General features: G+C 43.4%; 1 protein-coding gene across 1 annotated transcript in view; it reads left to right on the forward strand.

Annotated features, from left to right (window-relative positions):
- Window positions 1-24,430, forward strand: part of alms1 (ALMS1 centrosome and basal body associated protein) — a 109,441-nt gene that overhangs the window by 24,608 nt on the left and 60,403 nt on the right. The window contains exons 2-4 of the mRNA XM_037694656.1: window positions 17,481-17,596; window positions 17,927-19,016; window positions 22,353-22,472. Coding sequence (XP_037550584.1) covers window positions 17,481-17,596; window positions 17,927-19,016; window positions 22,353-22,472 — 1,326 coding nt within the window. The remainder of the gene's footprint in view (window positions 1-17,480; window positions 17,597-17,926; window positions 19,017-22,352; window positions 22,473-24,430) is intronic.

Here is a 24,430-nt window from a genome sequence, read left to right on the forward strand (position 1 = left end):
CTGTCTGAGTCATATATGGATGTAGGGACGGTGCCAGTAGTGCGAACGCATTCTCCAGGCAGTGCGCCACTCCTTTTGGGTCAAAATCTTTTTCTAACACACCTGTCATGTTTTCACTGTGTAGCAATTTATCTGTTTGAACAGTTGCAAGCTTTAGATATTTTACAGGTAAATATTTGTATTCAAGTCAATGAGTTTTCACACTTATTTTAGCTTTGGGTTTACACAGAAGTACTGTTATAAGTCACTTATTCAAATGTGGGTACCTTTCTCAGGTTTTACCCCAATTCATGAATATTTAAGTAAATGCCCTTTTTGCAGTGTTACTTTTTGTGCTTATTTTCCACAGATACTAGAGTACCAAGCTGTTTTTAGTGTATTTACTCTAAAACATTGAATTTTTATAAACCTGCAAATTTTCCTTTAGTCTCACAGCAATATTAGTTTAAAACGTTTTTTAAACCGTTCTGTTCCAGAAATTTGCTATTTTAAAAAGTTACTCATCAACCCAGGTGGGTGAAAAGAGAAAAGAAATTGATGATGAGGAATAATCAGTCTTTCTTCAGAAAAACTGTACTCCTTTCTTCTGCCAATAAGTGGAGTTGTTAAAGTATGTAAGGCCCCCAAATGATGTCATCATTTGTTGGTTTTGGAGAGGTGTCTTCTTCTTCGTCGCTTGCCATTTTTCTTCTATTTAGAGTTTAAACAGGAGAATTTTAATGTTTTAGGTTTTTCAAAATAAATAAAATCAGCAAAGTCTCTTCGTCTGATATATTTACTTTTATTTAGTGATTTATTAATTAAACGTGCACTATCCTTTTAGCAAATGAGTAAACTTTTTCCAACTTTGTGAAAATCTGTAACTGTTTCTATTTTTAAAAAGTTAATGTTTATTTTTGTACCTTATTTTTAAAGGATTTAACAGTGAAATAAACTTTTTGGTGAATGCTCGTTTGCATAAGTACCTTATAACTTTTAAAATGCAAGATAACAGTAATTTTCAGCTTTAAGGAACGTTTATTGACTCAAAAATGCTTTTAGAAAGATTAAAACGTTTTTAATTTCACTATTTAGACCTAATAAGCGAGTGAAACCTGTCTTCTCAAGGTTCGCCAGAAGATGTCAGCCTTACCTTACTAATTTTAACTCAGACACTGTTTGTGTTATCCACTAGGGGAGCTATAACTTCCTGTGGCGTTCGGTTGACATCCTGTTGTTAGCCGCTTAGCTTGAAGTTAGCTTCGGCTAAACTCGGTCAAAATCAACATTTCTGAACGGATTTTTTACACAAAAGTGGCAAAAGTTTTTGCAATCAGACTTTATAGCTTGAACATGAGTGTTTGGGACTGATAGTAGCTTCATTTAGTGATTTTAAGCGTAGTTTTAAGCTCCGGTCGTTAGCTTGTTAGCTTAAAATTAGCATCGCTAGCTTTGTTTAAAAACATCGTTTTTTGGCGAATTTTAAACTCTAACGTAGCAAGATTTCAGCAAGCAGGCTTCGAAGCACTTAACAGCGTTTCAGAATCACTTTAAAAGTTACTGTTCAGCTTTAAAAAGCAGATTTTATTTCCCTATGAAAATGAATTTCATATCCGGGTCACGTGACATGAAATCACCAATGGCAGCAGCGTAGGGTGAGAGGAAGTGACGTAGCCACGTCAGTCAAACCTTCAACCAATGAAAGCGCTCCACAACAGTGAGTTCAACCAATCAGGAAGCGTTTTCTCTACCTAGCAAGTTAGATTAGCTTAAAATAGTTCGTCACTTTTTCGTCTTTTAAAACATTAATATGCACTTTTTCTGCTAAAAATTGTAACGAAACAACTTCTAACTGTGTTCTGAGATGGCACTCAGCTTTTAAAACGTTTATCCATCTATTCAAAATACTCGTTCCAACTGAGCAGAACCGAACCACAGCCGGGTCTTAGCAGAACCTCGTACCTTAAACAGAATAACGTATTCCACAGCTCATCAGCCTTTAGTTACACGTAACAGACGTACAATTTCAGCTTACACAAGACTTATGACACAATTTCAGCTCTTAAAACATTGCCAGCGTAACACAGCGTAAAGTTGTAGAGCCGAGCTCCAAGCGCGCAGCTCCAATTTGCGCTGCGTAAAGACGCACGGTTTCAGCACAGCTGTTTAACCGTTACCATTTCAACATGCCAACACGTAAAATCAATTTACACACGGATTAAACAGTCATTCATGAAACGTTTACGGGCCACCAGTTTGTAGTGATACACGTGAGGTACGTGTCACTTGTTGTATGGCAAATATATGAATTATATATGCATACAATATTCACGAGTTCTTCATTTTTCTGACTGTAAATGCCGTGCATTGAATTTAACAGAAATGTGAACGAGAGACGTTGTTTATCTTTGACCCATCAAATGAATGGAATCATTTATTTTCAGAATCAAAGTTTAACATCAAACATTTACATTAATTTGGCAAAATATGAAAATAATAACAGACAGTTTCACAGAAAATGAACTTCAAATCACTCGGCGGTGATTTGAGGACTTTGCTTAAGATATTTCTAAAATATCTGTACTGATTTATGAGAGAGAGGTGGGTTTTAGAGTGAAAGGAGATTATCTTACAGAGAACTGTGTGAGGGAAGTTTAATCTGTTTAACCAGAAATTGCACGCTTCGTCAGATCCTCAGCCCGTCCACGGTACACTTGAGTCGAAGAGGAAATCTTTACCTGGTTTGACGATGGATCAGCTCAGTAAGAGTCCTTCAGACTGTTTCAGCGCCTCCGTTCAGAACAGCTAGAAATCCTCGGAGAGTCGTGCGTGGTTAGTTCAAAACAGAATTATAATCCCAAAACGTCCCTGGTTCTTCATAACTCCAAACTCTTCATAACCGGCTGCACTCTCAATCTGCTCATTCTGTTGGACTATCGGACCTGTTGTCAGCTCTCATTCCAACATCTCTCAGAACTCTCATTCTCTTGGAATTCTGGAATTCTTAATTCTTCTCATTCTCCCAGACTCTTGGACTCTAACATGAACTGAGAAGTTGCCACATTTTATTTGGGTCGACTTCCTGTTCAATTTAGAGCTTTCTGATTCGTGGAAGGACCAGAAAGAGGAGTGGTTTCTGACGTAAGTTGTTTATCAACAGTCGAGGTCAGAGAATGAAACTTGTTTAACATACAGAAAAGATTATTGCAGAAGCAGCAGACTTTTTGGAGTCTCACACTTTGTAATCTTCTGAAAAAGTAAAACATGACATTTCTTCTTCAGTAAACATTTTAGTTGACCGAAGACCAACCTTTCACATACTTACGACAGTTTGCTCATTTCAGACAGGAAATCAAGAAATGCATATTCAGGTGATTTCTGCTTTGAATGAGGAATAAAAATCATTACTTACTGTTTATGTAAAATAAAATTAGTAGTTCTTTTCAACCTGTAAAGCATTGAGTGAACTAACACAATTTGATTATCAAAACATTTGTAAGACAGCAATGATTATAAAGAATTGTCTTTTCTGCTTGATTAATTCAAGAAAGAAAGTTCATCAGGTGGTTCAGACTTATTCAGATCAATGAAAATAACAGTCTCTGTCCATCTGGTAGATTTGAGGTTATCTGGTTCACTACACCTGCATTGTCATACCATTATGCAAGGCAGTCAAAGATACGATACCCCTGGTCGAGTGTGCTCTGAGGTTGTCAGGAGGCTCTAAATCTGATGCTCTGTAGGCTTCAGAAATGGCCTCACACAACCAGTGTGACAAGCGCTGGGTGGATAACGGGCGACCTGCAGATGCATCTCTATAATGCACAAACAAATGTTGACGCATTGCAGCTGTGCACGCTATGTAACACGTCAACGCCCGCACCAGACAGAGAAGATGAAAAGACGCTACTTCTTCTGATCTGTGGGGGGGGAACCCCTCGAACCCCTCCAACGATATCGCTCTTGATTTAAACGAGCTTGTGATGTTTTTAGGCATAAAAGCTGGGTTTGGTCTTAAATCAGCTGAGCTGCCGTCAGCCTGAATTCTGAGACATGACGGAGCGACAGAGAGGGCAGATAAATCACTCACCCTCTTAGCGGATGTTAAAGCCAGCAGCAGGGCTGTTTAAAGAGACAAGAATTAAGTGGAACCTGATCCAGAGGCTCAAATGGAGCTTTGATCAGGACCTGCAGGACCAGTGTTAAATCCCACTGTGGAACAAGTGGGTGTGAAACAGGCCTGCGTCTCTGTACACCTTTTAGAAAATGCTTCATTAGCGGATGATTAAAACCTGTTCTGTCTCCGAACCCTTCGTGGCAGGAAGAGATGGCTGCAGCATAAATTTTAATCGTGCTGGACGCCAAATTTCTGTCCATCAGCTGCTGCAAAAAAGACAGCATGCCACCTAATGGACATGAGGTGGCCTCTACACCCTTCTCTGTACACCAGCGCTGAAAAGCTGTCCGCTTTGATGTGTACAGTGCTATGGTAGATGCAGCACGTGAAACCTGAATTGTGTGTACCCATCCTCTCTAAGCGGATCCGTTCAGCGGCCAAACCACAGGTGCTGGCCTATTTCTGGGTAACTCCTGATCGCTCCTCCTGCCTGGAGGAGAGCGTCCTCCCTCCACGGCAGTTTCCACGGGCGCCTCGACAGCAGGCGTTGCAGGACTGGGAACCATGGTGCGCTCACGCGTTCGGGGGCCACCAGGAGATCTGTCAATCCCTCCTCCTGATCTCGGTTCAGGAACCGTAAAATCAGAGGAGGTGGAGGAAAAACGCATACAGAAGCATTTTGGGCCATGGGCTGTGAGCAAACACATCCACCCCCAGCGGTGGTTCGTCTCGTGAGCTCAAAGAAAACCATAATTGACACTGAGCGTTTTCTCGTGTCACAAACAGGCCCACAGCTGCTATTTCAATCTGAGTCAAAATGCTCTGTCAGAGGATGATTAAAGGTTGTTCTGTCTCCGACAACTTTGAGACAAGAAGAAAACATGGTTGCAGCATACGATAATCATGCTGGACACCAGATTTCTGTCCATCGACTGCTGCAGAAAAGGACAGCATGTCGTCCAGTGGACATGAAGTGGCCTCTATGCCTTCTCTGTACACCTTTTACAAAACGTTTCATCAGCAGATGATTAAAGCTGTTCTGTCTCGAAAATTTCGTGACAGGAAGAGATGGCCGCAGTGAACGTTTTACACGAGCTGAACGCCAGATCTCTGTCCATCAGCTGCTGCAGAAAGGACCTCACACCACCTAGTGAACATGAAATGGCCTCTACACCTCTCTCTGTACAGCAGCGCTGAAAAACTGACCACTTGATGTGAACAGCGCTGTGTTGGTTGCAGCACGTGAATCCTGAATTGTACGCACTATATCTTGAGAGAGATCCATCCTCTCAAAAAGATCCGCACAGCGGCCAGACCACAGGTGCTGGCCTATTCTGATTAACTCCTGATCGCTCCTCCCGCCTGGAGGAGAGCGTCTTCCCTCCACGGCAGGTTCCACAAGCGCACCGATAACAAGTGTCGTAAGCCTGGGAACCATGATGCGTTCACGCACTTGGGACAGAGGAGCTGTCAGTCCCTCCTCCTGAGCTCGGTTCAGAAAACCGTGGTATCAGAGGGAGAGAGGGAGGTGAAAAAGCATTACGACCACAGGGTGTGAGCAGACACGTCCACCCCAGCGGTGGATCGTCCCGTTGTCTCCACGATAATTATAGTTGACATTGAGCATTCTCACGTGTTGCTACACGTCCACAGGTGCTCGCAGGATTTCTGCCGTGTCTGAGCCATAGCTCTGGGTGGAAGGTCCCAGGTCCCCGTGCCACAAAGGACCATCTTTGGACATCACATCCGCCCCCTGTTCAGAATACATGAGATGTACCCTGATGATTCTGCAGCTCAAGGCAAGTGTTGAATCACATTCAAAAAACCCCGTGCGACACTCCAAAAAACATTTAAATGAGCTGCTGTGTGGAGAACCACAGCACCCCCAAAGCTCGTTAAATGTGTGTGCCTCTGTGAATTCTGACATGTGTGATGTAGGTCTGCTGACGGAAACAGCTGATATCACTCAACCGGTTCACGTGTGTTGCACTGCTGCCGCCTGTCTGTACAAACTGCTCAGCAGCAGCAGGTGTCCAGATAAGCAGAATCCTCCTCCCTGCTCTGTGCGGCGGCTGCATAGCAGTTCGGGCTCATTAATGGAGTGTTGTTTCTCACAGTACAAAATTGACAAATCTAGAATAAATCTCATCTTTCCAGTTCGTTGGGACCAGGGAGTGACGAGAGAGGAACCCTGCGTTTTCCTCTCCTTCTGAGACTCTGGAAAATTACATTAAAATCAGAATTTCCTGAGCTTCTGTGAGAGGGGACGAGATCTGTTCAGAAATGACAGAAAACGTCACTAGAGTTCCTCCGCACCAGGTTTGAGCTGTACTGCAGTGTGAGTCCCCGGATGAAAACGGTTCGCCTATCCATCTGGAGCGCACGCTCATTGCCACTCGTTTATAAAGTTATAAAGCGGGCACGCGTTTATGCTGTGAAACTCGCATGCTGATGACCGCTGGTGCGCGCTGAAGGAGAAAGAAAAAACGCACGCCCCCGAGCATGCAAATCGTTTGTGCGTTTGCTGATGCTGCGGGACGCAGCTCATATGTGATGTGCTCACGTTGTGTGCAGCTGCTCCGTGTAAACACTCGGGGGGCGGGTGCACATATGAGCCGACATGCCCTGAAGAGTCATGTGTGTGTAGAATGAACATATGCTGATATATTCATAAATTAAACGGATTCTTTCATTTTTCTGGACTGTATAATGACGTGCATCTGAATTTAATAAAATGTGGACGGAAACGTTAATTATCTTTGACTCACCAACGACAGTGGGTCATTTATTAACAGAATCAAGTTTAACACATCACACATTTACATTAATTGGCAAAAATTGAAAATAACGACAGCTTATTAATCAGTTTACGAGGAGTAAACAATACGGCGATTGTTTTCTCACTTTGCTTCCAGCTTCACACAGACATTAACCACACGGCGGTGGTTGAAAAACTTTGCTTCAGACATTTCTAAAAATATCTGGAATGATTTGCTAGCAGGATAGAATAATTTAAAGATGGGAAATGAAGTTTATCTTGAGAGAGATGTGTGAGGGAATTTGTCTGTTTTAACCAGGACAGCACGCTCCTTTGGACCAGCTTAACCCAACGGTACACTTTGGTTGAAGATCGACTTTTTACCTTTCTGAAGATATGTCAGTTCCGGCGTAAAGTTCCACTTCAAGCCACTTTTCAGCGTCTCCGTAAGGACAGTAGGGAACCGTTCGGAGTCGTGAGATCATCCAGAACAGACTTCATAATTCCTCTGAACTTCTCTCGTCCAGCTTAGTCGCAGATGTCCTGAGCATGCTGCATTCCAGCATTCTGCATTCCAGCATTCTGGACTCTGGAACTGCTGAGTTGCAGAACTGCTCGAGCTCCTGCAGAACTTCTTCATCTACTACAACTGGATTGAACTAGGAAGTACCAACATTTAAAGAGCTCTATTTCCGGTTCATTTGGGAGTTTCTGATTGGTCGATGGACCAAAACAGAGGTGTGTTTTGTGATGTAAGGTGTTATGAAAAGTCAAGGAAAAAGATTAAGATTGTTTAAGAACAGACAGAAGATTGTTATGAAGAACTCAGACTTTGTGGAGTCACTTCTCTAGTATCTTGCTGTAAAAGTTAAACATGACATTTCTTTTTCAGTAAACTTGCAGTTGACCGAAACTTGAACTTTGACCAACTTACACCACTTGCTCATTTCAAACAGACGATCAAGAAATTGAATCATTACTCTGTAACATATTCCAACTTGATTTCACTTTGAATGAGGATTAAAAATCGTTATTACTGTTTCACAGTTGATTTAAAAATGAGTAGTTCACTTCAACATTTAAACATTGTTTGAACTAACACAATTTGATTATCAAACATTTGTAAAATAGTAATGATAATCGAAAATAGTCTTCTTTCACTTGATTAATTCAAGAAAGAAAGTCTCAGGATGGGTCAACCTGTATTTCTGGATTCAAATCAATGAAATGACAGTTTCTGTCCCATATGGTCCTTAAGGTCAAGATTTGACCTCAGGCCTAGTTCACTACATGTGCGCGCCCTCATTCATGCGACGCCTTAAGCCAGGATTGCCAAGGGAGCGCGCTTTTGATGCTAGTGCGGTCAGGAAGCAGCGCACGGCATCGGTGGGGCGAGGTTACCACTGGGCTGGTTCTGCAGAACACGTTCATTCTTGGCTGTGAATCACGTGAGCTTTTGAGTGATTCCACGAGCCGCAGTATTAATTCAGAAAAACCTTCTTCGAGGATGAAGGTGCGGAGCCGCTGTGAGGCTTGTGAAACTGTTGTTGCCGCGGGAGCGCGCGCTTGACACCACTGCGATGAAAAAGCGCTTGTCGCTCCTGCCGAGAGCAAGATACATTACTGGGCTCGTACTGCGGTCTCACGTTAACGTTGACGTGAACGGCGGACGCTGAGAGCTGCGTGCACGCTTTCATAACGCAGCGCCTTAGGCTGCTCGAGCGCGTGTTGGCACCGCTGGTAGTGAATGAAATAACCTTAAAAGGCTCATTCGTGATGAGTGTGTGTGATGGGGCCGCTTGTCAGATCAACCGTGCTGACATCCTGGCTAAAAACACTTCATCATAAAATGATGTTATTCCACATCTCGTGTCATCAACACACCTCCAGCAAACCGACAGCAAAAGAGGCGCACCAGTTGGGGATGATGTCAGCTGCCCTGTAGACGGAGCAAACGGCAGGGGCAGACAGTGTAGTTAGCAAGCAGCCGCTACGAGACCGGAGCGAGCCGAAGGTCAGAGGGCCCACCGTCTCTTCCTGCCTCTGAACGTGTACGCCAACAGCGTAACGTGTTGTTCGCTGCGGCCGTCTGGAACGCATGCTGGTGAGCTCAGTTGGAGAGCGGTGTCACCGTCTCGGTTACACTAACCGGAGGCACGGGACGCTTGTCCACCTGGAACATCTTGCTCCGATGAAGCCTCCGTCAGGCTCGGCTCCAGGGGGCACTGAGGGACTTTCCGCTCGGTGAACCCCTGCTCTGGAGATGGGTGCGGACTGTGGAGACCGGCCCCCACAATCTACCAGGAAAAACCGGCTGTGGCCTCGCCTGTAGGACGTCCTGTTGGGAAAACGAGGCCAGATGGATCAAGACGGTGAGCCGGAATGGAACCTAGTAAAAACAACCTTCCCGCCGGATCATCCGAACTGGCGGGAAAAGACACTGGATGTCAAAAAGGTCCCTTCATGTCAGCCACCTCCTGGGTTATGCCGGGCAACCCCAGAGGGCGCCGTCGGCTGGGAGCGGTGTGATCGCCGATGCGAAACGAGGTGGGATGGAGTGAGCATTCACTCAGCCCCCCTCCACCGACACTACGCTCTCCAGGAGGGAATGAGCAGCGGGGGCTGCAGCTGAGCGCCGCCTGTCCCGGAGGAACCATCCAATTCGCTCCGAGGGTCGGCGATAAGAGGAAAATTACAAGATGGCGTTGTCCAGCGTGTAGCGACCTGTCAATGAGAAATATTTCTCGGCGCTTACCTTGAAACAAGACTGCTCGTCAGCTTCTCCTCGGGGAGGAGAGCTCACCGGGACGACCGGAGGTCGACGTGCCGGGCCAAGCATTCTTAACAAAGGTTGGTCATCTACACAACTTTCCTTCTTCGTTCTTCTGACAGTGCTATTAGCTTGCTGAAGAAAAAATGGGAGCCGATTTCCCGCTCTTAACATAATTTATATGGACCGGGTGGGGCCCACACAGCAGGTGGGTGTGGACTAAATTTTTCAGTGCAGTGCTTCGCATATCGGGATAAACCCATCAGCGACAGCCTTAAATGGCGAAGCTTATACGAAATAGAATACACCTTTTACTCTAGAAAAATGCATAAAGGACCAACAGGGCTGTTTTGTGTTAATAACTGGTTATCTATATGGGGAACATATTTTGATTTGCTGTGTATACGCCCCCAATACTTATGAAGAAGAAGACGTTTAAGGGCTCGGAGATCAAGAGCATTCCGTAGAGTTTTATGGCCTTGACCCTTACGCACAGCGATTGTTCCAGATTCTCTGAATCTTTTGATGATGTTATGCACGGTTGATGATGATATCTTAATAGTCTTTGCTATTTTATGCTGGGTAACACCATTCTGGTATTGCTGCACTATCTTTCTGCGCAACAATGGTGGAATTGGTGATCCTCTTGCCATCTTGGCTTCTGAGAGACACTGACACTCTGAGAAGCTCTTCTTATACCCAGTCATGTTGTCAATTGACCTAATTAGTGTTAATTGGTCTTCCAGCTATTCGTTAAGTGCTCAATTTCCTTTTTCCAGCCACTTATTGCTACTTGTCCCAACTTTTTTAGGATTTGTTGACACTGTGAAATTTTGAATCAACATATTTTTCCTTTAAAATGTTACATTTACTCAGATTAAACTTTTGATCTGTCATCTGTTATATTACAAATAAAATATTGACATTTGCCATCTCCACATCGTTGCATTCAGTTTTTATTCACAATTTGTTTAGTGTCCCAACTTTTTTGGAATCGGTTTGTACAAGGCTCTCAACAAACTAGGGCAATATTATATTACAGATCTTATTGTTCCATGTTTTCCTAACGGAACACTTTGCACTCAGGCTGCACGTTTACTTGTGGTTCGTAGAATTCACAAAAACAGAATGGGAGGCAGAGCTTTCAGTTAACAGGCTCTTCTCTTGTGGAACCAACTTCCAATTTCTGTCCGTGAGGCTAACATATAATCCAGTTTTGAGACTGGGCTTAAGACTCTCCTTTTTGCTAAATCCTATAGTTAGGGTCGGCTTGGTTTTCCTGAGATGTCCCTTAGTTATGCTGCTATAGGCTTTGACTGCTGGAGGACAAACTGACCACACTTTTTCACTCTGCTACTGTCTTTACTTACTCTGCTCAACCTGTTTTGTATTTGTAATTATTTTTTCTATCCTTAATGTTTTTTTTTGTCTTTCAGGTACACCTGGACCTACCAGTCTGTGTTCGTTGGTCTCTCCTTTCTGTCCTCTCAAACCAGCCGGTCAAAGCAGATGGCCACTTGTCCTGAGCCTGGTTCTGCTGGAGGTTTCTTCCTTTTAAAAGGGAGTTTTTCCTTTCCACTGTTGCCACTGTGCTTGCTCAGGATGGGAGACTGCAACAAAGCCAAGATTCAACTTGTCTGCTGGATTCCTTATATAGAGAACTTTACTAATTGGCCTTTTTTATGTATGTGAATGTTCCTGTAAAGTGCCCTGAGACAACTTTTTGTGATTTGGCGCTATATAAATAAACTGAATTGAATTGAATTGAAATTTGGTGCTATATAAATAAACTGAATTGAATTGAATTGAAAAGCTATAACTTTCACATTGAAAGACTAAATTGCACAAAACTTTGCACGAGTCATACCTGTTGGATGCCCGACAATCCACTGTTGTCATATTCTGAGGTCATCAAAGCCCGCCCCCTCAGAACAGGAAATTACTTTTTTACTTGGAATGCTCCCTCTCTGACACCCTTGACTTATTCAGGATGATCCTGTTTTAGAAGACATTTAACAAGTTGGTCTGACTTGCTTTAAAGCGCAAACCATTTTTGCTAGAGGTTGTAGGCGTGGTGAATTAAGAAGTGATGCCGTTGCAATACTTTTGGCTCTAAATTGCACAGATTTGAGCTGAAGTGCACCAAAATCACTATGATCAATTGTAATCCATTCCTTGAACAGAATTCCATGATAAGTGGCCAATAGCCTCCACAGTAACCCCTAGAATTTTCTAAAACCTCAGCCCCAAGCCAATAAATGACCGATAATTATGAAACTCGGTGTAAATCTGTATCTTCTCATGCCCTATGAAAAAGTATCTTGGATTCCTGGCCCAAACACAAGAGGGAGTCTGCCATTTTGGGTCAAAGGGTCATATTGGGGCTTTTTTCATTTTCAAAATACTGTCCGCCTCAACCTTTCTTTGTCGTATAAGCATGAAATTTGGTACACTTGTTCATCTCGCCAAGATGTACAGAAAAGCCTCTATCACTAATGCTGTACAATAAACAGGAAGTCGGCCATTTTGGATTGAGGTTCCAAATTTCACACCACTGTGGCAGTTTAGAGCCTTCGCATTTGAACAAAATCCTTTTAGGGATTTTTCTCAGTCGGTTTCAAACTTGCACCGTTGTTTCATAAGGCATGGGGAACAAAAAGCTATCAAAATGGTGAGTTTTCGAGCATGCTGAAGGGGTGCGGCCTGACTTAAAAGTTTGACATTGCGCCATGAAAAACAAAACACTAAACACTTAACTGTTCCGACAGACAAACTGTCTGAGACATTAACCCTTCAGTGATTGAGCCACATCTTCTCCCTTGCAAGACCGAATGGTAAAATCATAACATCACTTAAGCCACGCCCATTGAATCCCCCTCCGTTTGCATACGGTTGGTTATAAATCAAACATGCATTATCCGATTTGCTCCAAAGTGGATATAAATTACCATTGTTAACCTCTAAAGAAGCAAATAGGATTAAATCAAGAGTTGACTCCAGTCCAACATTTTTCAGTCGGATCATCTGGACAGTTTCTTTTTTTGCTCTGAAATGTTTCGCCTTCGATCCGGAAGGCTTCATCAGTGAAGGAAACGCACAACAAAACTGATTCTTCCCCCAACAGCTTACTCTAAAGTGAAACTGGTTTGTTTCCTTGACTGATGAAGCCTTCTTGATCAAAGGCAAAATGTTTCAGCACAAAAAAAGAAATTGTCCAGATGACCTGACTGAAATATGTTGGATTGTATACCTGGAGTATTGAGCATGGACTTTGTTAGTTGACTCCAGTGTGCCCCCTACATTACTCAATCAGCTATAGCTCCCTGATACATCATCCGATCTGGACCAGATTTTTTGTGCATGATCAGTGAGCACTTCTAGACACATTAGTTTTGCTATTTAACATTTCACTCAAGTAAATGGTAAATGGTAAATGGACTGTACTTATATACTGCCTTTCTATCTTATTGAGATACTCAAAGCGCTTTACACTACAATCTGTGTCCTCATTTACCCATTCATAGAACACTCTACTAGATCTCTACAAAGCTAATTGAACAAATAATTCTAAAGAGACTAATCAGTGATTTATCACATTCATACACCGATGGGACACACATCGGAGGCAATGAGGGGTTCAGTGTCTTGCCCAGGGACACTTCGGCATGTGACTGCTGTGGGGTTCGAACCCGCAACTCTTGCATTGGAGGACGACTGCTCTAACCAAGATGGCGCCGGTGTGTAGGGCTGCCCGTCTCTCGCTCTCTGCTTGTATTTTATTTTTGTTATTTTTACAATGGTTTGTGCAGTGTGCCGAGTCATATTTTCAGTATGATCGTCGGGCACTTTTGGAGCTCCGTACATTTGCTGAAATTCCCGTGGAGTTTTTGAACAGCGGTCAGCACTCTCCCCCACCGGTCCTATCTGAGATTCCTGCGTTCCTTCTGCGTGACCCTGGCCTTTCTCCATGGAGGAAACGTCGCAGACGTCGTGGGAAGCGTGCAGGGATTTTGGTGAAACTGAGGCAAAGTGTGGATTATTCTATCAGGACTTGCTCTGGATCTGATCACCTCCTCTCTGACCCGTGGTGCTCCCGGGGCCCGGCTGCTGGCCAGCTGCCCGCGCGCTCAGTCCATGGAAACACCTGGAGTTGTTTACCTGTGCGTCGCACCAGCAGACCAGGAGGAGCTGTTCTTCATAACCTGCGCCCGCTGGCGCGCGCGTCTCCATCCACGGCTGTGCCTGTGTTGGACAATATCAGGATGTGTTTAATCAACGCAAGGTCTGTTTCCAACAAGACGTTTATCCTCAATGACTTTTTTAATGATGAGGAGTTGGATTTTCTGTTCGTCACAGAATCTTGGATTTCTGATGGTGAGTCCAGTGCCTTGGCGGAATTATTACCCCCGGACTGTCTGTGTTTCAATGCCCCGTGGCCTTCAGGTCAGCGCGGGGATTATTAACAGTTTTTAAAGCAAACTTGGCCTGTAAACAGTTGTCCATCCCGGTGTCCCGCGCCAGCTTTGAGCTGAGCGCCTTTGAACTCGGACTCTCTCCTACGGTTCTGTGCGCGCTCGTCTACCGCCCACCTCGTTCTAAGGACTTCATAAATGAATTCTCTGACTTTTTGGCTGATGTCACACAAAGATACACTTACTTTTTGCTTATTGGTGACTTTAATTTGCATGTGTGTTGTCAGGAGAAGCCCTTAGTGAAGGACTTTCTAGATTTATTGGACTCTTTTAATTTAACTCAGCAGGTAAACGGTCCCACCCAAGAACATGGTCACACGCTGGACCTCGTTTTAACACGCGATGTCTCTGTTTCTAATTTGAAAATCGGTGACAATGTTTTTTCAGATCACATGCCTGTATTGTTTGACTTCACCCCCCCTTGTCATACTGCTAAGACGTGCGTTCCTGCATGTACGCGTTCCATTAACCGTTTCACTGCTGCTCGTTTTAATGAAGGTTTTAACTCTGAGAGGATCGAACAGCTCTCGGTGTCTCTTACCACTGAGGAGCTAACCTCTCAGTTCAACTCTGCCTGTTTAGATGATCTGGACCGTGTTGCTCCCCTTAAAACCAGAAAAACAAAACTTAAATCAGAGCCTTGGCTGAATGACGTCACGCGAGCCGTTAGGCAGCAGTGTCGCAGAGCTGAACGAAGGTGGAGGAAGGACAGGCTCCAGGTGTCTTTTCAAATGTTAAGGGAGAGTTGGCGTCACTATCAGAAAGCCGTTAAAGCTGCCAAATGTAAATTCTTCTCTGATTTAATTGTCTCCAACTCCCACAACCCCCGAGTTCTTTTCTCCACCCTGAACTCAGTTCTACACCTCAGTGAGCCTTCACCTCTGGAAGCCTCAACTGAGCTGTGTGAAAACTTCCTCCATTTCTTTTTAGAAAATTGGCAAACACCCGGGCACTCATTTCTCCACCAGCTCATGATCTGTCCATCCCATCTCAGTGCGTGGCTGTGTTTGACCACTTTGAGCCCATCTCTCTGTTTTCTCTGGAGCAGGTAATGTGCAGCATGAAGCCATCTGGTTCCCCCTTTGATGTGGTCCCCCCTCGACTGCTAAAGGAAGTTTTTCCTACCCTGGGTCCTTTTATCCTCGGTATTCTGAATAGCAGTTTATCCTCAGGTGTGGTGCCAAAGACTTTTAAACATGCTGCTGTCCAGCCCCTCCTGAAAAAAACCTAACCTTGACCCCTCAGTCATGTCCAACTTCCGGCCTGTCTCCAGACTCCCATTCACCTCTAAACTACTGGAAAAAATTGTGGAGTCTCAGTTGAAACAGTTTTTGGGGGATCACGCTATCCTTGAGTTATTCCAATCTGGCTTCAAATCTCTCCATTGCACTGAAACTGCTCTACTGAAGGTTTTTAATGACATTTTCATATCCACAGACGCAGGTGATTCGGTGCTGCTTGTCCTATTGGACCTTACATCTGCTTTTGACTCCATCGACCACAACATCCTCATTTCTAGACTGGAGCAGTGGGTGGGCATCACAGGGTCAGCCCTTAAATGGTTTGGGTCCTACCTCTCTGACAGAACCTTCTGTGTCAATATCAAAGATTTTAGTTTGGCATCGACAGCGCTCCAGTGGGGGGTACCGCAGGGGTCCATCCTCGGTCCCCTTCTCTTTTCTTTATACCTGCTGCCACTAGGTGCTATCTTCCGCAAACACGACATACCCTTTCATTTCTACGCCGATGTTTGCCAAATTTACTTCCCCCTGAGGCACAGAGGCACACGCTCTATTCAGCCTCTTCTTGATTGCCTGGCTGACATCCGGGACTGGATGGCTTTAAACTTCTTAAGCTTCAATGAGAAGAAGTCTGAGGTCGTGCTGTTCCATCCCAGTGGCTCACTCATGAACCATGACATTGACCTTTTCTCTCTAGCCCCGCTAGAGAAACAAAAGGTCACTAATCTGGGGGTGATAATGGACCCGTCCTTAAAACTCAACAGTCACGTAAACATGATGGTCAAATCCTGTTTTTTTCAGCTGAGACGGCTGTCTAAGCTGAAGCCTATACTCTCCAAAAAGAACCTTGAGACAGTGATCCACGCCTTCATAACATCTAGGCTTGATTACTGCAATTCACTTCTGTTTGGAATCAGTCAGTCCTCCATTGCTCGTCTACAACTGGTCCAAAATGCTGCAGCCCGATTTTTAACTGGTACAGGCTATAGAGAGCACATCACGCCAGTTTTGGCCTCCCTGCACTGGCTACCCATTCACCTTCGGATCCATTTCAAAATTCTCATGTATATTTTTAAATCACTGAACAGTTCCGCCCCATCCTATCTCACTGATCTTCTGCAGCCATATGTCCCACCGCGCTCTCTGAGGTCAGCAGACCAGATGCTTCTCTCAGTCCCAGAAACCCGTCGTAAGCTCAGAGGTGACAGGGCTTTCTCTGTCGCAAGTCCACGACTGTGGAATGAGTTGCCACTGAGTGTCCGGCAGGCTCCCACACTCTCAGTCTTTAAGTCTCGCTTGAAGACCCACTTCTATTCTCTTGCCTTTAACACGGTGTGATTTGTTTTGGTCCTGTCTGTTCTCTACTCTGTTGGCCATTTTAGTTAGCTTCTGCTGCTATTTATATCTGTATTTCTATTTTATGTTTTCCTGTCTGCTGTGCATGTTTGTTTCTTTTGTACAGCACTTTGGTTGGCCTTGTTGCCGTTTTAAGTGCTATATAAATAAATTGGTATGGTACGTTAACCACTCAGCCACACCCACCCAAAGTGCGCCCCCTAGATTATTCCAACAGTTATATCTCAGTGATACATCATCCAATCTGAACCAGATAATTTGTGAGTCATCATTGGTATATTCTTTAACATTTGACTCAAGTGCGCCCCCTAGATTATTCCAATATCTAAATCTCAGTGATACATCTTCTGCTCTGCACAAGATTTTGGGTGCATGATCAGTGAGCACTTCTAAATGGCACGAGAGCATTCACGATTGCGACTGGGAGGCGTAGCTAGAGTTCATGCGGTCGCCACAAGGATTAGTAGCTGGAGCTCCCGGGGTAGCCGTAAGGCCAGCGTGGCGCTTTGCTGCGAGGGCCTTCAATGCTGCTTGCAGCTTTAATTCTTAAAGGAATGCTAGACCTTTATTTGAAACATCATCCTCATATCATCCTCATTCTATCTTATGGGAGACTTATCACAATGATTTTCTATTCATTTTTTTCACCAGGAGCCACAGCTTCTATCTTACACACCATTGTTCAGCTCAGAAGTGACAGACCTTTGGTTTGGACTGTTCACTCCATGAATCATTAAGAGCTAATGTTTTTGGTGTTTCAGACTAATCTTAAACATGGTGTTTTCAGAGTGGATCAAGTTATATATATTGGGACAGCAGTGTGAACTACAGGAGCTGAATATAGAAGATCGAAAGTGCATTGAAGAGATCAAGAAGGAGCTGCTGTTAAAAAAAAACATTAAGGTAACCTCTCAAAAAGACCTCATTGTCATTACAAGTGACAAAACAAGTTATACAAACCATTGTAAAATAGATTTTTTTTTATGAGTTTATGTTCAATTTTGTGAAAGTTTAAATGTTTTTATATTTATCATTTTGATGTTAGCCCACCCTCTCTGGACAGTGTAAATCTTATTATAAAGGTAACTGGTGTGTTGCAGTGTTACAAAATGAGATGTTCTAAGTTAATTTTAAGTGTTAAATGGATCTTTTTGTTTTTTAATTGCCATTCAGGATAAAACAAATATATAGCTTTTTCAAGTCTACTGACAAAGCTGTTTTTTCTCCTTGTAGAGCCAAGGGAGTACAGATACAGAGAGCAGTGCATCTTTCAGTCTTCAAGTCAATAAAGAGCTCAATCCTCCTTCAGGGAAGACATTTTCCACTCTCAGTGATGAGGACATGCTGCACTGCCTCAGTATGGAGCACCCAGAGTCTAACACACATTTAAAGTGCATCCCTCACACACATTTAGAAGCCCGGGTGTGTGAGATTGCTGCCAGAGAAGGTGTAAACCTCTCTAGAAAACAATGTCAGACTTTTACGTCCATCACTATATCCACTCGCAGGCGCTCTACTTCCTCCTCACCTTCCACCACCCCTGCCCCTCCCCTCAGCCCAGCCCCACACCCACTGTACCTATCAGAGCTCTCCATAGGAACAGGCAGACCCATTATTACTGACCAGCCAGTTCCACCTCATCTGCACGAAGGTGAAGCGGTTGCTGTACCACAGCCAACAAATGGAGAACCATCTGTTTATGAAGCAAGTAAGGGTTTCTATAACAGACGTCAAAGTGTGATGTCTCAGTCAGCTTTAAAAAAACTGTGGAGGCAGGACACTCTGGGGGGTCAATATGAAGAGTTTCCCCCACTCAAACAAGGTTTAGATCAAACAGATGTACCAGCAACTATCAGACATGACCGTGCACAGCTCTTCAGTTCCTATGAGGAGTTCTGCATTTGTCCCAGCTCTGTTTTGGGTGTTGATCATAAACCAAGTCAGGCTGCATGTTTTGGATCCACTGCAAGGCCAGATTACATCTCACACCTCCATCTCAAATTGTCCCCAAAAGTGACCGATCACACCCCTTCATCCACTGCCCACTCTATTCCATGTGATGTGGCTTCAGGGCTGCCTCAGCAACTCTTTGTTATTCCCAAAGACTCATCTTCAGCTGCCAGCAGCCCAGATGAAGGCGTTGGTTCATCCAGTGCACCAGAGTGCTGTGACAGCAGAGAACCTGTAAGACAGCAGGCACCTGAAAGATCTGACACCTTCAATCTGTTTAAACCTGTAAGACAGGTGACAGCAGTATCCACACAGTCCATATCACAGCATAAAACTGAAGCAGTACCAGGAAGTCCAACTGCTGAAACATCAGGTCAGCTTTTACTGGAATCTACTTACATAAACTGAATTCTAAGACGGAGGGTGATAATGTTTTGCCTGTGTTTGCATATGCTGGTGAAGATTCTCAGTCATCCAGGACATGATGAATTCAAAAAGCGTTCAAAACAAAAACAACTGGACTTTATTTGTAACAGAAGACGTTTCGCTCCTCATCCGAGGAGCTTTCTCAATTCAAAGAGCAGTGAGTGAGGGTTTCAGGTTATAAGGCTGAGTGAGATAAGACACACACATATGTAGATTGGCAATTCACACCTAAACACCATAACAGTAGGGGTTTATTAAGGTCTTTGTTACTCTAATTCACAGATGAGGCCCCTCTGTTCCCATCAGGTGTGAAAACTGGCTGGGAATCAGTCTTAAAGTTGCATTGTATGTTTTTGAAAGTGGAAATCTGAGGCCTCCTCCTCTGTTAAGAGACATTTTTTCTCTTTTTACATAAATTGCTTCCTTCACCCCCCTCTCAAACCATCTGTGTTCTCGGTCCAAAATGTGCACATTTTGGTCCTCAAAAGAGTGTCCCTTATCTGTGAGGTGGAGGTGAACAACTGAGTTTTGTCCTGAAGAGCTGGCTCTCCTGTGTTGAGCCATGCGTCTGTGAAGAGGCTGTTTAGTTTCCCCAATGTAGAGGTCTAGACAGTCCTCCCTGCACTGGACCGCATATACTACACCACTTTGTTTGTGTATGAGTGTTTTGTCATTAGGGTGGACCAGCCTCTGTCTGAGAGCTTGGCCAGATTAACACTTCACTGTACCCTGGGCAACAATCTGCAAGGGCCCCATCATCACGATCCCAGTATCACCATAATCTGGCAAAATACAGAATAAATTACCACAATATACAGTAGATGTACTTAAAATTCGAACTATCAAGTGTATTTTTATATATAAAACTCCACAAATCATCAAGACCGAATTAAGTTTTTGAATAAAGTAGATGCCATTTCCTGCATTCTGGTGTATTTTAATGGTTGTTTAACATCTAGTTTTACCTGAAAGCAAACACTTGGAATGCCTTGGGATTCCCCTGGAGGAGCTGGCCCAAGTGGCTGGGGAGAGGGAAGTCTGGGCCTCCCTACTTAGGCTGCTACCCCCGCAGATGGATGGAAGTATACACTTGATTCAATAACTATTTTAGAGTTAATGGCACAACAAGAAGTAGCCTGACCAACAGCTGATTCAATGAATTAAAAATATTATATATTCAAAGGTGAGGATTTGATGCCTAAATTAAAATTAAATGCCTGTAACTTAGTTGACTTCAAATGCAGTACAATTATCAATGAATGTTTGCGACAAAGGATTTATTGTTTATAACAAAGATTCCTTCAAGAAACCTCCCAGTATAAATCATAAAACCATAATGACTTCTGCTCATTCTAAATTTGTCAAATGGCCTAAATCTCCTAAAGTGAAGGAGAATCATTTTAAAATAATAAATAAGATATATCCTGTAGCCATGTTTCTGCAAAGAAGATTTAAATTTGATGTTGATTTGTGTTTTTGTAAATCAGAAGATGAATCCCTCGAGCAATTTTTTTAAAATGTCAATACAAAGTGTTTGGTCAGACATCAGAAACTGGATTAATCTCATACTTAACATTCCTTCTTTTCATGCTGATGCCATTTTACTTTATGTGGATAATTGAAGCTCAACTTTATCTGATGCCATAAATATAGTCGTACTTATAGCAAAGTACCACATTCACTGAAATTAGAGGAGGGATAATAAGCCCTCCTTCCTGTTTAATGAACGATTTTAAGTCATACTATTCTTCATTAAGTAGATTAAAAATCTGCAAACCTGCTAAAATCATCTCACAACAGATACAAACTTATAGTTTTAATTAAAACAATGTTTCTCAAGAAAAAAAACATGATGAGCTTGTCAGCAGGTAATCGAAGGTTTATCTTTGGGACAAATTGAGGTTGTCGATTGGTCAGTTACTGACACGCCTTCTGAGTTGATTGACAGGTCGCACAGTTGAGGATCCGATTGAAAAAAAAAAAAAGCAGCTGCAACAGCTGCGCTAGGAGGAGGCGGGGCGGCCCAAATGCAGCGGAAGCGCAGCAGTTTTTTTCAGTGCAGGGCTCCAAGTAAAGCAGGAGATAACCAGATATTTTGCTTGTGCCCTCACTGCCCTGGGCCCCTTAGAGATCATGGGTCCATGGTTAACCCAGCCTTGTGTGATAGTCCTGCTGGGTTTGAAATGTACTGGGATGTTGTGCTTGTTGAAAATCCTTCTGAATTTCTCTGATACTCCAGCAACATAAGGGATGACAATGTTTTTACGTCTGTAGTTCTCCTTTTTCTGTTTATTAGTGTGTTTTGTAGATTTCCTCACTGATTTGACAAAAGCCCAGTTAGGATATCCACATGTTTGGAAAGCTTCTTGGATGTGTTTCTGTTTCTTTTCCTTCCCTTCTGTCTTTGTGGGGATGCGTTCGGCCCGATGCTGTAAAGTTCTGATGACAGAGAGTTTGTGTTCCAGTGGATGATGGGAGTCAAACAGAAGATACTGGTCTGTGTGGGTTGGTTTTCTGTAAACTTCAATGTTGAGGCTGTCCTCTCTTTCCATCTGAATCAAACAGTCCAAAAAAGGCAGCTTGTTGTCGTTTGCATCCTCTCTGTTGAACTTGATGTTGTTATCGACCGAGTTGATGTGCCTGGTGAACATTTCTATTTCCTTGGCTTGGATTTTGACCCAGGTATCATCCACATATCTGAATCAATAGCTTGGTGTTGTTCCCTCAAAGGAGTTTAGGGCTCTCTGTTCCACTTCCTCCATGTAGAGATTGGCAACAATGGGTGACACTGGAGATCCCATGGCACAGCCGTGTTTCTGTCTGTAAAAACGGTCATTGAACTTAAAATAAGTGGTGGAGAGGCAGAGATCTAACGGTGCAGATCTGGTCTGGGGTGAAGTTGGTCCTATTGATTAAGTCATTGTCTTGTAGAAGTTGTTTTCTGACGGTTTCTACTGCTTCAGAGATGGGTATGCAATTGAAAATAGAAGTCACATCATAAGATACAAGGGTTTCTCCTGGGGTTAGTTTCAAATGTTGAACTTTGTTAGCAAAATCAATGGAGTTCTTTATGTGATGAAGTGTGTTTCCAACAAGAGGAGCTAAAATACCAGCCAGATGTTTAGCAATATTGTATTGAACGCTTTTGGAATCCTGTGTGTGCATGTATGTGTTTATCAGTTTTATTTTTTTAATATGAAAAAAAACTAGAAGGTAATTGTTTTCTTTCATCTTAATGTGTGCCAATAAAAGTGGGTTTATAAAACATCTTTTTTTTCTACAGCTCCTGTACTGCTTCCTTACAAACCTCATGGCAGTGAAGAGCTTTTCTATATTCCCCGAACAGAAGCTGATGTCTCCTGCACAGAACAGTCAGAAACCACTATGGAGAGCACCCACACCGGTATGTTTGTCTCACATTTGCTAAACGCAGCCATAAACATACAAACTAAGGGCTCAAAAGATGTAATCATTAGCTTCGATCCAAAGTAGGGCTGGGCAGTATATTGAATATACTCAGTGTATTGCAAGCTTTTCAATTGATGATGGTTAAAATGACTCGATCGCAACCATAGAGTATTATGAGACTTGAAAATCTGTGTACCTGTAGTTCTTTTTCTCCTGTCTATGCTCATCTGCACACGGCCCCTCCTTCTCCCTCACACCCCCCCATCACTCGCATGCTCCCTCTTGCTTCCTGCTTCTCCAGGCGGACAGGAGTTTAGCAGCAATTGAACACTGACAGGATATTGATGAACTGCTGAGCAAAAAGAAAAACAATGGCTGTTATTTGGAAATGGTTTGGATTTAAATTGTCAGATGAGCAACAGAAAAATGTTTTCTGTAGACAATGCCAAAAACAAGTACCAACAAAAGGTTGTCACAAATTTTTTTTTTCACAATTTAAAACAGTATAAGTGGAGTATCTTCATACTCCACTTATAGTGCTGTTACATCAGTTGTTGCTATTTCTATGGCTTCTGGCAGAGTTCGCTGCTCCACATGTGTGAAGCTGCAGCTCAGACAGATTTCAGCCTCCTTCCCTGAGACAAACCATGTGTCAAAGCCATTTTTATCTGAATTCGGCTCCCTGACTGGACTTAAAAGGCCATCTTTAGGCAAGCCGATTATAACTATGGACTTGGATTTGGCCAGTTGGTCCCTTAAAACAATTGATAACATTTTGGATTTGATTGGTTCCTGGTCTGTCAACAAACAAGGAAGTAGTCGGCAGCAATTCTGGACCTGATCAGGCCTTATATGATGGCTTGGTTCGTGTCTCAAGCACCCAGACTTTTGGCAGAATGGATCAGGTCTCGGGGATTATTCTCAGGCATGTTCCATTGGTATGGTCATTTAATTTGGACGTTTTGGAACCAAGTGGACAGACACAGACTCGAGGTAGATGTATCTCACTCGTCTGGAAAGTTTTGTAAACCTGATGCTCAGCCCCTCCCTCCCATCCTTCCGAGGAATATCCATGGACTTTTCAGAGGGGCCCAGCTGAATAAACATTCTGTCATCATTTCAGGAATCTTTGGATTTAGTCTTTGTTCGTCCCCCCCCCCCCCCCCCCCCCCCCGAGCGTGTACAGATCTCTCCAGAGGGAACTATTTGAACTGAGTAATTTTATCTGGACTCTGCAGTGACTCTGTGTGTTGTCTCTGACTACTCACCGCCCTTGCGTCCCCCCCCCCCCCGTAATGTCGGCGTCATTATGTGCTAGTGTGCAAGATTTTTTTTCATTATCACGCTGTTGACCTTCAGAAGTTAAAAGCGTTAGGAATTTTTTTAGTCTCCAAACCCTACGTGTTGTTTTTCTCCACTTTTTTGTCTGTCCAAACAGGTTTCACTTGTAAATGAGTCTTCGAGGCTCAGTGTGACTTATCTGTTTAAATAAAGGTTCAATTCAGTTTATTTATATTGCGCCAAATCACAACAAAGTTGTCTCAGGGCACTTTACAGAAACATTCACATTCACATACAGGTTGAATGAATGAATGAATTTAGCCGCTCTGTGCCTTATGAGAGGAAAAGTGAGAGGTAACACGACGTTAATAAATCAGCAGCATGTCATATCGCTAAAGACACGGTCCCAGTCTCAACTGTGGAACAAGACGGCTAAAGTTAGCCGTCTTATTAGCCGCTAAGGACCGTGTCTTTAGCAATATAATAAGCCACTACTTTATTAATGTTGCGCTACCTCTTACTGTAAGACTTGAAAAGACGTGTAGTTCTTCTTTTTCTGCCCGTTTGCGCCACCAACTTCACACGGCCCCTCCTCCCTCACTGAATACAAGCACAGCTCCTCATTTGCTGCTTTTTCATTCAACCTTGTACAGGGCAGGTTAGTCTCATTTA

The sequence above is a fragment of the Nematolebias whitei genome, chromosome 21 (assembly GCF_014905685.2).
Source record: "Nematolebias whitei isolate Nwh7 chromosome 21, NemWhi1, whole genome shotgun sequence".
Taxonomy (NCBI): Eukaryota; Metazoa; Chordata; class Actinopteri; order Cyprinodontiformes; family Rivulidae; genus Nematolebias; species Nematolebias whitei.